Genomic DNA, 12,371 nt, shown 5'->3' with positions numbered 1-12,371 from the left:
CCAGCAACCTGACCTCTCCAGAATTGTTATGTGAGGATCAAACGGTAACTCAAAAATAACCAAGTGTGGAGGGCAGAGGGACCCACACGAGGGGATTCTTACAAGGCAGAGCCTAAGACTGACTGTCAAACATCGGTAGTTGATCGGTGCCATCAAGCACAATTAGGAGAAGCAAAGTAGCAGATTTCCTTAAAAACATACAAAATATGTAGGGGAGAAAAGGAAAGTTCTGGCATTTGCCATTGTTCCCAACCCTGGTGCACACATGGTTTTTTGCACCTCTTTTTCACTAGTTAGTTATGGCACACAATGCCCCACCTGTGACAAGGGTCAGGGATGGCCCCTTTCTCCACACCCCGACTCGAGTATATTCCCCATAGCTTTGGGCACAGGGTTGTGAGCTGGGAGAGGGCAGGTCCTGTGATCCTCATGTTTGAGCTCTAAGAATTAACCTTTGCCTGGAGCGTAACAAGTGATCTAATACCTAAGGGCAAACCAGGCTGAGTACCTGCAGGTACCATATTTATCTTCTTTAGAGTCAATTAGAAATTGCTTTGGGAGGGAACAAAACACTTCAGAGTGGAGCTGTTTAAATGTGGTGAGGGGCAGAGAGACTGAATGTGGGTGGCTGGGCACTGGAGGGAGAGAAGAGCTTTAGGGGAAGTTTGTACTTAGCCAGGTCTGGAACCAGTCTAGGTGGAATGTTGTGCTGAGCAGAGCTACAGCAGTGGGAAGGCAGACTGGTGCCTGGGGCATGTCTGACCTCCATGTCCCCTCTGGTTACCCCTCTGGCGTTCCTCCCTGAAACTGAACCCCGTGCTGCTCAGTTGCTCCCTACAGACTCCTCTCTGTTGGATAGACAGCTTTTCTCTCTCCAGTCTGCTGAAGCAGGAGGCAGTGGAAGCTACGGAGAATTTAGCATGAAAACTCTAGGTTTGGGCACCATTTTCTTTATAATATCACTTGTAGAGAGGGTATATCTGGTAGAAACAGTTGTTTCCAAGTAGCTTCTGCCAGTACCTCTCACAGCCTCTCACTGTAAGATCAGGGACCTATTTTACAGGAGCCCAAGAACCTGCCCCCCCCCCCCCTTTATATTATCAATACAGAGTTTCCTCTCAGGGGAGGAGGAGCTCAGCTGCACACAGCTGGATTCTTGTTTCTCTAGTTAACCCCCTCTCAGAGGTGGGGGAAAGATCCCCATCTTGAAAACCAAAGAAGGTCTAGAGCCCTCAGTTTAAGTCCAACAGCAGCCAACCCCTGTCCATTCCCAACCACCCCAAAACCCAGGGGCCCAGGAGTCACCAAGAAAGTTTCTCAGTGTAGAAATAATTTAACTTTCTGGAACTGAAGACCAATAAAGTTTTTACCCCTGGGGCAAGATTGAAATCCTCAGGGGCTCAGAGGTCCTTCTGGCTGAGCCTCAGCTCTCCTGGAAATAGGGCAGTGGCCTTAAACAGGGACACACAGTGGGTCCCAATGTGGGTGGTGCCTCAAGATCCTCAAGCCCTTAGGAGTGGTATTCTTTAACCACATAGCCTCCTGCCTCAGATTGAATGTTCATTTAGTTCACTGGATGTTAGCCCCAAGAATCTGGTCTAGGGCTGGGCTCATCCCATCCACCTCTGCCAGCTGACTTAGGCTTCTGCTCTTGCTGGGGCTTACTGGGAATTAAATTTGACAGAGGTGAAGCATGTCAGCGATAGACTGCTTCCAAACCTATGAGGGGAGCATGTCTCACACTTCATAGCTCAAGGTGAAGGTGAGGGTGGCTGTGGATTGCCAACAACAATCCCTTTGTAAGCCATTGGGATTACGATCCCTTGTAAGGAGTGAGCAGCATGACACAGGGCCCTGCTTCTCCCCACTCTGATTTACTAAGGGGACCATCTGGGGAGTAAGGCCTGGTGACCAATATTTAAAGACCAGTTTCTGTGCTTCTCGGGACACTGAAGACTAATTGACACCTGGGGGCATTTTGACTCTTCATCTAGAGAAAACTCAAGGGCTCCAAGAAAAAAAAGTAGGGGTATGGGGCAGGCCAAAGCACACAATGGCAGTGCCCTGTCAGCACAGACAAGTGAGGAAGGAAAATACAGTTGTTAAATAGGGATGCAAACCTTCACACAAAGATCAACCCATCTTTTCTTAGTGGGTTTTATTGTTCAGATGGAAACCCACTATTTCCCTCTTGTCCCAGCTTCCCCTTCAACATGGCCACACACCTAAGTGTTACTTCCAATCCCAGTACAGTGGACACATGCATGAGATTCCTAAGAGATACATGGGAGGGAAGGGAGCAGGGATCTCAGGAGGTGTTGTACCTGGCTTCCCAGGACAGGGCTCAGGCCCGTTTCTCCTCCAATACCTCCACTCGGGCTGGCAGAGGGCACCCTGCCTCCTCAGAGACTTCTCAAGAAGAATAGGGTCTGTGTTGACTGTGCTGTCCACCGCCAGCCTCTGCGGGAGGCGCATCTCCAGATCGTTCCCCAAATCCTCTTCCTCAGAAGAAGAGGAGGAAGAAGAGGAAGAAACACCCATGGGAGCTTGCACTGCTACTGCTTCCTCTTCTGCAGGACCCTCCAGAGGCAAAAGTTGTGCTGTGGGCTTTAGTTTCACCTCTGGATGTTCTGTGGCTGTGGCCCCTGAGGTCCTGGCTAGAGGCCACCAGGTGGGTCCTGCCCAGGGACAGTAGCAGAGGCAGGTCTGGTACGGCAGCTGGCAGCAGGCCTGGGGGAGGCCGGGCGGGCACAGGAACAGAGCGCCTGGAGAAAGCCCGCTGATGACACATCCAGCGACCGGTCCCAGCGGAGAGCAGCAAGGGGCCCAGAGGAGGGGCCCGGGGTGCTCCCTGGTTAAAGGCTTGTGCAGCCTCTCCACAGCCTTCTTCCACACAGCTGGGGGCACCCACCTGACCTGGCCCAGAGGCACAGTAGCTGTCTTGCCATTCCAGAAGTGAACAGTAATTCCTCCTCCTTTTGATGCTACGTAACAGAGCAACATTTTGTCAGTTACCTCTTCTATGTCATGGCCTCAAAGCAAACCTCAGGGCAGCCTCTGCTCTGCCGGCCTCCCCTCCCTGGAGAGCCTTCCCCGGAACATTCCCTCACCCACCCCCTATCTACCTACTGCCACTTCCCATTGCACTTGCAGGCACCTCCCTGTCTCAGTTTTTAGGTCAAAGTCAAAACGCGTCCTCAGAGGGGAAAGAGGAGAGGCCTCCCCTTCTCACTGTCTAAACTGCAACAATGCTAGCTGGTGCACCCTGCAGAGGGGACTGTCCCCTCGATGACTTGATGGGGGACCCGTCATGAGTGTGGCCCCATCGCACCATAGATTAGCTAACCTATTTAGACATAATAGTTTTAGGCTATTTTTCCCCGATGAAAAGCATTTTATAATTCAAAAGTTATGATCTTTTTTATCTGTTGCCACATCCACGATCAAGCTGCAAGTGAGGGGTGAGGATTTTTTTTTTTTTTAACACCTCTAAGACCCTACACTCCCCTCTAAGACACTTTTGGCTCTCTCCTACCAGCCTGGCTCCCTCCCGGGGACTGATAGGTCAAAGCAGCTCCCCTTACCTCTCGGGGGGTCTCTCGCCTCCAAGCCCAAGAGAACCGTGCCAGGGCCATACCGCTGCTGGTCTGGATCCCAGGCTGCAAGCACCTTGTCCCCTGGCCGTGGTGAGTGTTCTACGCACAGCAAGAACTGAATGACATCTTCTTCTAAGACCACACTCTGCCGCTGGGCTGGCAGCTTTGGGTCTGTGGCAGTGGGAACCTCAAATTCCACAAGCAGGGCCCCCTGTCTCTCCAACTGTGGAAAAGAAAAACACTCAGCGTAAGATGTGGCACTGGGAAGTAGAACAGGGAAGCACTGCAGTTCCCTACAACCAGGCCCAGGGGCTGGCTTACAGTTCCCAGAACCAGGCCCAGGGGCTGGCTTACTCACAGCAAGGGCCAGGGGACAGAGACAGGGACAGGCCGGCTGTGGTGTGGACGTTCTTCCCTCAACCTCTTTTCACCACGGACAACTTTTGTTTATCACTTCCTGCCATTCCTTTCCCTCCCTCTTTTCCTGTCTGTCTTTGCTCCCCTATATATTTGGCCTGCAATTCCCAGGGATAACCTGCGTCCTCTGGATCTTTCCCCAGTGTACTCCCCCTCCTCCTAGCATTCCCCAAAAATGTTGTCCCTGCATCCAAGACCAACCAGGGGTCGCTTATGCATCCACAGGCCCACACCCACATGGGCAAGGAGCAGCTGTGGCCTAACATGAGGGCAGCCCTCAGCACTGCCATTACATCAGTGAGGATAGGTTTGGCTCAGCAAGTGGACATCATAAAAGAGAGGGCAGGGAAGTACTTAAGCTACTGAAAGTACACGCTGTTTTGAGAACTCAGTATGATTTTAAAGAGAAATAAATTCTGGTTACAAATTAATCACAAAAAAATTAATCATGAGACAACCTATTACTTGAACGAAACTGTGCTAATATTTCATTGAAATTCACATTTAGTTACTGGAAAAATGACAAAATGACTTCTGAACGGAAATTCACACTAGTCTTCCCTCCATGAATCCACATGCACGAAGTCTGACGTTGAAAAGAAGAGAAAAAAATCCCAAAGAAGTAAACAGCCACTGAAGTACAGGGTAGGCCTGACTCCCAGCATGTGGGGGACCACACTTCCGTGTGTACAGGTACAGAGGCACATGTGTGGGCAGAGGGGTTTGCTTCTTTCCTTTAGGCTGGTGCACATAATTCAACACATTGAATTTTCCTGAACAAAGCACTTTTTACTGCAAACTTTCTTCACTGTCACAGGTTCAATTGTATCCTCCTCGAATTCATCTGTTAGAGTCCAAGCCCCTCCAAATATGACTTTATTTGGGAATAGGATCATAATTAGTGAAGACAAGGTCATGGTAGGCTGAGGGGAGTGGCTGCCTAATCCAATGACTGATCTTCTTTTTTTAAGTTCATTTATTTATTTGTGAGAGAAAGCACAAGCAGGGGAGGGCCAGAGAGAGAAATCTAAGCAAGCTCCGTACTGTCAGCACAGAGCCCAATGCGGGGGTGGGGGCGGGGACAGGGGCGGGGGAGGCTTCAGGTCACAAACTGTGAGATCATGACCTGAGCCAAAATCAAGAGTCAGACACTTAACCAAATTAGCCACCCAGGTGACCCCCAATGACTGATGCTCTTCTATAAAGGGGAAATGTGAACACAGACATGCACAGAGGGAAGATACCAATTGAAGGTGGGGCAAAGATTGGGGTGCCGCTTCTTCAAGCAAAGGAACAGCAGAGATTGGCAGCAAGCCACCAGAAGTCAATCAGAACAGGCATGTGGAACATATTCTCCCTCATAGCCTTCAGAAGAACCAATTCTGCCAACATCTGGGTTTCACTCTCCAGAACGGAGAGATGATACATTTCTATTACTTAAGCCACCCTGTTTGTGCTACTCTGTTACACAGCCCTGGAAGACTGATACACTCACTGACATTACATTTCCCTTCTGGAACCTGGCCACAAAAGACATGTGCTTATCCAAGACTCTGAACTGCCGGACACACACAGCTGAGGCATAGCAGGTGTGACAGGGCCACCCAGAGGAGGGTGCTGGGACGTGCGAGGAACTTGCCTCTGGAGCAGCCTTTATCTGAGCCCAGTAATAAAAGCCATCCGGTGCCCTTCTTGCGAGGATCCATGTGTCAGCAGCATCTCCAACTCTTCCCGACCAGCCAGGCCCCTGCCATGCGGAGTCAGCAATGTGGAGACACGGGTGGTAAGATGCATATCTGCAAAAAAACACAAATGGAATTAGGGAATGGAGACGATCAAGCCCTGAAAACATCGAGAAACCCGTTTCACAGATCTGAGCAGCGCCGTGGCATGTGTATGACATGTAAGGCTATATGGAACAGAAATCCATGTGAAAGGTGGCTGGCAATCTGTGGCTTCCAGTATGCTACGATACACTGCTGGAAGGGGCAGAAGGAGAGGACAGTGAAAGGGAATATCGTTTGGGGATTGAGAATTGCTTTAAGGTCATCAAAATGTGATTCGCCTTGATATATTCAAGTGAATTAACACTGGTTCTGAGACTGAACAGGAGACCAGGAAAGGGCCCTGGGGAGGTAAATCCTAAGGTGGTGCGTGGGAATCTGGGCTGGATTCATATGCGTGTTTCGATGCTAGTGCCAAAGGAGTAAAACTGGAAGGATGCTTGTGGGCTCAGAAGGGAGGAGGAAGTATTTGAGCAAGGGAAGCACGGAGGAGCTGACTAGGGGCCGGAGAGACAGAAATAAAGGAGATGCCACCCCTGAAAAGTTTTGTGGACAGGGCCAAACCAGGGGTGTGGGGGTGTGGGATGGTTGAGTCAGGGTATGGGTTTTCTGAAGCAGCCGGTTACTTTGTGGGAAAGCCTGGATACAGGGATGCTTAACTCTGGCTTTGAACGAGAAGGTCCGCATAGATGAATCCAGAAAGCCGGGCTATTAAGGGTTCAAGCTGGCATGTCCCTAACCTGGGCAGAACAGAATTGAGTGTCACGGACACAAGTGAGTCCCTGGAACTGACACCACTTGTGTGTGCTTGAGGGCTGAGCTCCCTTTCCCTCTTCTGCAATCACACTTTAGACAGCCGACGGAGGAAATTAGGAAAGGCCAGGATAACCGAGGGATACTGAGGGGACCTGTGGAGGCAACTGGAGACCTCGCCTTAGCTGTTGGTTGCAGAAACCCTAATTTCTCACACGGTGCCGGGGCAAGTCTCTTGGTTAATGGTAAAATGAGCTAGAAACTGTGAATGCCTGACTGCCTTCTCTCCCACGTCTAACCTTGACACCTGCCACCCTCTACTAAGTGCTACAAGGAGTACAGTTTACACACGAGTGACATAATACCCCAAGCAACTCCTAGCCCACGCAGTGAAGAAACCCTTTCAGCCTTCCCAGGAAGCAAATTGTCTCCCTCATGATATGCCATCAAGAGCCAATACCAGAGGGGAACAAAGGGTGGGGGGGGGGGTGCACGTCACCTCTGCCAGAGGTGCAGAGACTAGTACCTGGTAAGGGGGATGTGCCGGCTGAGCCAGGGTGCCTGGATGGCAAAGGGGCAGGTGAAGGAGAAGTCCCAGCAGGGAGCAGCACCAGCCCAGGAGGCAGACTTCAGGGTTGAGGCCACACTGCAGTATTTGGGCAAAGGAATCCTGGGCCCCGCAGAGGATTCCATGGCCTTCAGGGAAACCACCTGAGAACAAGCACACCATTACCTGAGTTGCAGCAGAGGGCTGCTGGCTGGAGCAGGGCTCAGTTCTGCCATTAGCAGTCTCCAACTGCTCCCACAGACTGTTCTCTGAATCACCTGCCTTGAGAACCTTGGCTCAGAAGATACAGGAGGGGTTGAAAGGGCAAGAGTTGTGACTTCAGAGAAACCGAGCTTTAAATCCTTCACAGCCTGCAGGCTGCGTGCTCACTCCACCACTGTGCTTCAGCTATGGCACAGGAGAGAATATATGGGATGCACCTGGTGTATAAGCAGCTCAATGTGTGCTAGTTTTTTCCTTCTCCCCAGGTGTAGGGACTCCCGGAGGTAAAACAATACAAATATGACTGGCCTAACCCTCATGACAAACTGACCCCTAACCTAAGCCACAGACTCCCTTCCTAACCTAGTGGCCCACAGGACTAACACTAGCCCCAGGTAGAGCTGAGATCCCAGGGTTGTGTCCTCCACAGACCTGTTTAGAGGTGACAGCTGCCACCCCGCTCCCAACATCACACTCCATTGCCCCAGCCCACCAGAGCTATGTTAGGGTCTGCCCCTGCCCAAGCCCACAGGGCTGACCCCAAGGGGACTTACTCACAGCCCCAAACTCCTCCACCTCAGCCTCAGCCCGTCTGACAGTTGGAGCTCAGAGCCTCAGCCCAACTGACTTCTGGTTGCCAAGCAGGTTGCCATGGATCCAAGACAGCAAGAACACTGTGGACTGAGTGTACTGAGCACGTGCACAGGAGTGGCAGGGGGCCTTGGGAGACATGGCAGGGGAGAGAGGAGAGGGTTTCTCTTGGAAGAAGGGGAGAAAGGGCATTAGAGAGAAAGCCCATTGCAGCCTCATTTCCCCAAAGTTCAGACTTTCCCACTGCTGGAAGAGGCAGTCATGGTGGGAAGCCCTCATGACCCAGGGGAGTCCTGTGAGGGAGGGAACTGTCCCTACAGAGACTAGGGGCTACTGATCTGTCTCCACCCTGTGCAGGCAGGAGACCAGGTCGGGTGAGCCCCTGACTGGCCAAAGGACTCTAAGATAGAATGTATCTGTAGTTTAAAGCAAAATAACTAAACGTGGGCACATCTTTTCTGTAACAGGACCCTGCTGAAGAGCAGAGTTGTGGTTACCACTTGGGGGTGATGGGAGTGGACACCAGCGACCAAGGGAACAGAAGTCTGGACTCCGCACTTATTTGAATGTCCATGGAACAGGCTGGTGTTTGAGGCATGTGACGGCCATTGTGCACCGATTATGTGCCTGGCACTGTGTTCAGGGGAGAATACCAAAAAAGTATACTGGGACATTTGCAAGTGTTTTTCCCCACATCCATTCCCCTCTTCCAACAGTTCCCATTTCCATTTGCAGACCCGTGTGATTAGGAGAGGCTGACCACACCCCCAGCTCCACAGGTATAATGAGTGTCAATCAGCACATTCCACTCCCCTGGGGTTGCTCCTGGGGTTTGGTTAAGTATGGGCATGTTCCTAGCCTCTCCAATCAGAATAAATCTCAAGACTTTTGTTGGGAATTCTGGATTATAGACTTTCTCTTTCCTCTCTTTCTATGCATAAATAAGAAAGTACATTGTTCTAGGGGCTTCTGGCTGCCTTTGTGGGATACTGAAGCTATTCCCAGAGAAAGGGAGAATAGACCTAAACAAAACAGGTTCTTGGTGACATTGTTGAGCCCTGATTGAAGGCAGCCCTATTGCTATACAGATTTGACTGACTGTTGCTAAAGGCCGAGTTCTTTGGTGCACAAAATTAGAGTCCAGGAAAGGCCAATGGAGTCTCTGGCAGTGAGAGAATAAGACAGGTAGGATTTCAATGATGGAGGGAAAAAGGAGAATATTCCAGTTTAGGAGTCAAGAGCTAAGAGAGAAGGATGCCTTTGCAAGACTGCTTTTCTCTTCTGGAGGAAATGGGGTGTCATGAGAAAATCAAGATGTGACTATTTGGGAAAGTGCCAGATCGGTGGGAGCTTTGAAAACCAAGAAGATACATGTAAACAAAATGGTAGTCAAAGGGGATATGTCATAGGGTCTTGACATCTTCACACAATGAAGTGACAGAAAATGCTTTAAGAAAAAACATCAGAGTGAGAATGTAACCAGTTAAGAATAGAGCCCAGGAGGCCAGGGAGGAGACTGTTAACAGTGACCAGATATGATATGACAGGAGTGGAATAAGAAAATAGTAACACCAAATATTTTACCCACAACACCTGCCTTATTTGAGGCTCTTTGTTGGGTGCTAACAATTTAGAAGGAATAAGACTGGTCTACCGAAGAGATAGGTGTGTAATACAGAGTGTAAAGATAGTAGGATAGGAACTTCAAGGAGATATGTGTACAAAATAAAGCAACGAGTAATGGCTGGAGTGGGAAGACTTTACAGAGATGACAGTAGAGATGAGTGTGCCAGTTTATGGAAAGTCCTGACTGGGCTTGGTGACAGATGGAACCTGGGAGTTAAGGGAGAAGGAAGAGCTGACACTGGTCATGGGAATGGAAATAGAGACATTTTGAAGGCAGACTCCAAGATATGGGGCAGTGACAGTCCTTCCCAGGGGTGAAGGAAAGGCGAGGCACATGCACATTTTCTGGCCAGGAGAACCTGGAGAATGGTGATGCTATGGACAAAACAAGGTTAATAATAGTAATAATAATGGGGCGCCTGGGTGGCTCAGTATGTTAAGTATCCGACTCTTGATTTCGGCTCAGTCATGATCTCACAGTTTATGAGTTCAAGCCCCGCATCAGGCTCTGTCTGACAGCACCAAGCCTGTTTGAGATTCTCCCTCTCTCTCACTGCCCCTCCCTCCTTCTGCCTCTGTTTCTCTCTCTCTCTCTCTCTCTCTCTCTCTCTCTCTCAAAATAAATAAACTTTAAAAATTTTTTAAAAATAATAGTAACAATCATAATAATGGTTATGAATACTTCTTTGTCAGGCACTGTTAATTCTCCTCATAAACATGGGGGACAGTTCCTGTTATTATTATTCTCACTCTGTGGATGAAGAAATGAGACATGGAGAGAAGGTAGCAAGAGTCCTAGTTTAAACTGAGGCAGTTTGATTCCAGAGACTGCCTCCTTAACCCCTACACTAGGCTGCCTGAGGAAGTATTCTGCATGCGGGAAAAAGATGACTCCAAAATAATTTCACATGACAACAAGACTTTGTTAACTACCTTTGCTTCAGCCCTGGGATGTTCTCCCATCAGGACATGAGTAAGATAGAGATGTGTAGATTTTCTGTCAACCCCAAATGCTAGCAATAAAAACCACCACACTTTGACAAATCAAGAGAGGTTCATTGTGGTCATTTCGCGTGAAGTGTCTGCAAAACGCATTACAAGCATTGAGCACTCATTAGTCATACTTTACAATACTTTTGTGAGAGTGTCTCATGGCTGAGACTCTGGCCAAGTGTGTGAGAAGGGCTGGGGGAGATTTACAGAGAATCCTGGGGACTTCTGCTCCTCTAAAGTTTTTGAAAGAAATCACCAAAGCTTAAGATGCATCTTCTCAATCCACATAAGGTAATTGTCATATGTCTGAAACCCCCGTAAGAAATAGCCAGCATAGGTTAACTTTTGAGCTGTTGTTTGCCTATTCAGAAATTACATTTAGGAAAAACTATTGAATGATGCTGTAAAAGACTCCATTTTGTGAAATTATTTGTTTCTGTTTAGGATCAAATGATTCTAAAAATGGGGTCACTGTGGCGGCTGGTGGTTGCCATTATGGAGGAAACTTTCTCAGGGTTATTCTTGGTTTCAGTCTTATCAGGGTACAGAAGAGACTGCAGGTAATTAATGTACTTGATAGCAGCTCTGAGGGTTTCCACTTTGCTGAGTCGTTTCTCCAAGTACTCTTCTGGCAGATGATGTCGGAGCTGGGCATAGCCTTCATTGACACACTTTACCCGCTGCCTTTCCCGTTCATTCCTTTTCCGGATGAAGGCTGGCCCATAGGCATATTCACACCTTCTGTAATTTGCATAAGGCATGGGGAAGGAGAAGGAGCAGGGTTCACCATAATTTTCCATGATCAGGGAGTCATTGGGAAAAGGCAGCAACGGCAGGTCTTCAGAGAAAGGGGATGGTACTGGGGCATCAGGGTACAGGTGGAAAGTGACCATGGGGTCCAGATAGAAGGACCTGGTCAGTGGCAAGTGGACAGAATCAGAGAAAACAGGCAGTTTTTCTGGCAGATTAGAGTAGCTTCGATTGTCCATCATTTCCTCTTTAGCCTGGAAACATAACCAAGTTTATTAATTTGGCCAGATCAAAAGAGAGCAGGTCTCATTGATTTTCTCAGAGATCAATAGTTTAAAGACTTCTCTGCTTTGATGCATAGTTCCTGAGCTCATTCTGAAAACGATATTGGGCTATAATACTCTGTGGGTAGGAAGAGAGGAATTTTTGGTGGTACAGGGGAACAGCATTAAATAACACTGACTCACTTTGTAAGAAAGTTATTCTCTTCCAGCTCTTTTGATCCTTGTGATTACAAAGATACAGCTTTAGTCTTGTAAGAGTGTGTCTTCCACATTACTAGAATGCTTTCTGATTCTCCCCAGATGGAGGCCTTCAACAAGCAATAGTATCTAACTAGAATTTAATAATGCTTTGCTGTTAATTTCTATTAATTGTGAATTATACTGATTTCACATTTATGGAAGTGATACAAAATTTGTTTTAAAAATACATCTGCTTGGGGCACCTGGGTGGCTCCATCGGTTAAGCGTCCGACTTCGGCTCAGGTCATGATCTCATGGTTTGTGAGTTCAAGCCCTGCGTCGGGCTCTGTGCTGACAGCTCAGAGCCTGGAGCCTGCTTTGGATTCTGTGTCTCCCCATCTCTCGGCCCCTCCCCTGCTCATGCTCTGTCTCTCAATAATAAGTAAATGTTAAAAAAAAACATTAAAAAAATACATCTGCTTGAGTAAAAAAAATCTCACTTAAAGAAAAGTAGTAAGTAAATAATAGTACAGGTGGAATACAGATAATGAAGACCGTGAAAGTGCATGCAATGCAAATAAGTAAAGTTTGGGAAACATTGAAATACCACAATATTCAAATACATGCT

At 48.5% G+C, this 12,371-nt stretch overlaps 2 protein-coding genes across 4 annotated transcripts; both read right to left on the bottom strand.

Moving 5' to 3' along the window:
- Positions 1-2,141: 2,141 nt before the first annotated feature.
- On the bottom strand, positions 2,142-7,971 carry CD1H11orf16 (chromosome D1 C11orf16 homolog). Of its 3 annotated transcripts, none has more exons than XM_025929192.2 (5): positions 7,874-7,971; positions 7,077-7,261; positions 5,653-5,809; positions 3,585-3,819; positions 2,142-2,984 (listed from the first exon to the last, which is right to left on the bottom strand). In XM_025929192.2, the coding sequence occupies exons 2-5, from the start codon at positions 7,241-7,243 to the stop codon at positions 2,233-2,235; spliced, it is 1,311 nt and encodes a 436-aa protein (XP_025784977.2). In that variant the 5' UTR covers positions 7,244-7,261; positions 7,874-7,971; the 3' UTR covers positions 2,142-2,232. The 3 variants fall into 3 exon arrangements, with proteins under 3 accessions (XP_025784977.2, XP_086534168.1, XP_086534169.1); XM_086678042.1 differs by having other exon boundaries at positions 7,878-7,968; XM_086678043.1 differs by lacking the exons at positions 7,077-7,261; positions 7,874-7,971 and adding an exon at positions 7,284-7,773.
- A 2,631-nt stretch (positions 7,972-10,602) lies between these two features.
- On the bottom strand, positions 10,603-11,584 carry ASCL3 (achaete-scute family bHLH transcription factor 3). The gene has a single exon (XM_025929160.2). The coding sequence runs from the start codon at positions 11,519-11,521 to the stop codon at positions 10,976-10,978; it is 546 nt and encodes a 181-aa protein (XP_025784945.1). The 5' UTR covers positions 11,522-11,584; the 3' UTR covers positions 10,603-10,975.
- Between the last annotated feature and the right edge of the window lie 787 nt (positions 11,585-12,371).

Source organism: Puma concolor, chromosome D1 (assembly GCF_028749965.1).
Source record: "Puma concolor isolate L17-30 chromosome D1, mPumCon1.1.hap2, whole genome shotgun sequence".
Classification (NCBI taxonomy): Eukaryota; Metazoa; Chordata; class Mammalia; order Carnivora; family Felidae; genus Puma; species Puma concolor.
The sequence above is the reverse complement of the archived record's forward strand: the minus strand, read 5'-3'. Positions and strand labels throughout refer to the sequence as shown.

What these genes read in the sequence shown, in the direction of transcription:
- CD1H11orf16 (XM_025929192.2), bottom strand. Translation starts at nt 7,243, where the DNA reads ATGGAATCCTCTGCGGGGCCCAGGATTCCTTTGCCCAAATACTGCAGT. An exon ending in CGGCACATCCCCCTTACCAG is followed by an intron (nt 5,810 to 7,076) that starts GTACTAGTCTCT and finishes GTTTTTTTGCAG; the next exon opens with ATATGCATCTTACCACCCGT. An exon ending in GGCGAGAGACCCCCCGAGAG is followed by an intron (nt 2,985 to 3,584) that starts GTAAGGGGAGCT and finishes TCTGTTACGTAG; the next exon opens with CATCAAAAGGAGGAGGAATT.
- ASCL3 (XM_025929160.2), bottom strand. Translation starts at nt 11,521, where the DNA reads ATGATGGACAATCGAAGCTACTCTAATCTGCCAGAAAAACTGCCTGTT.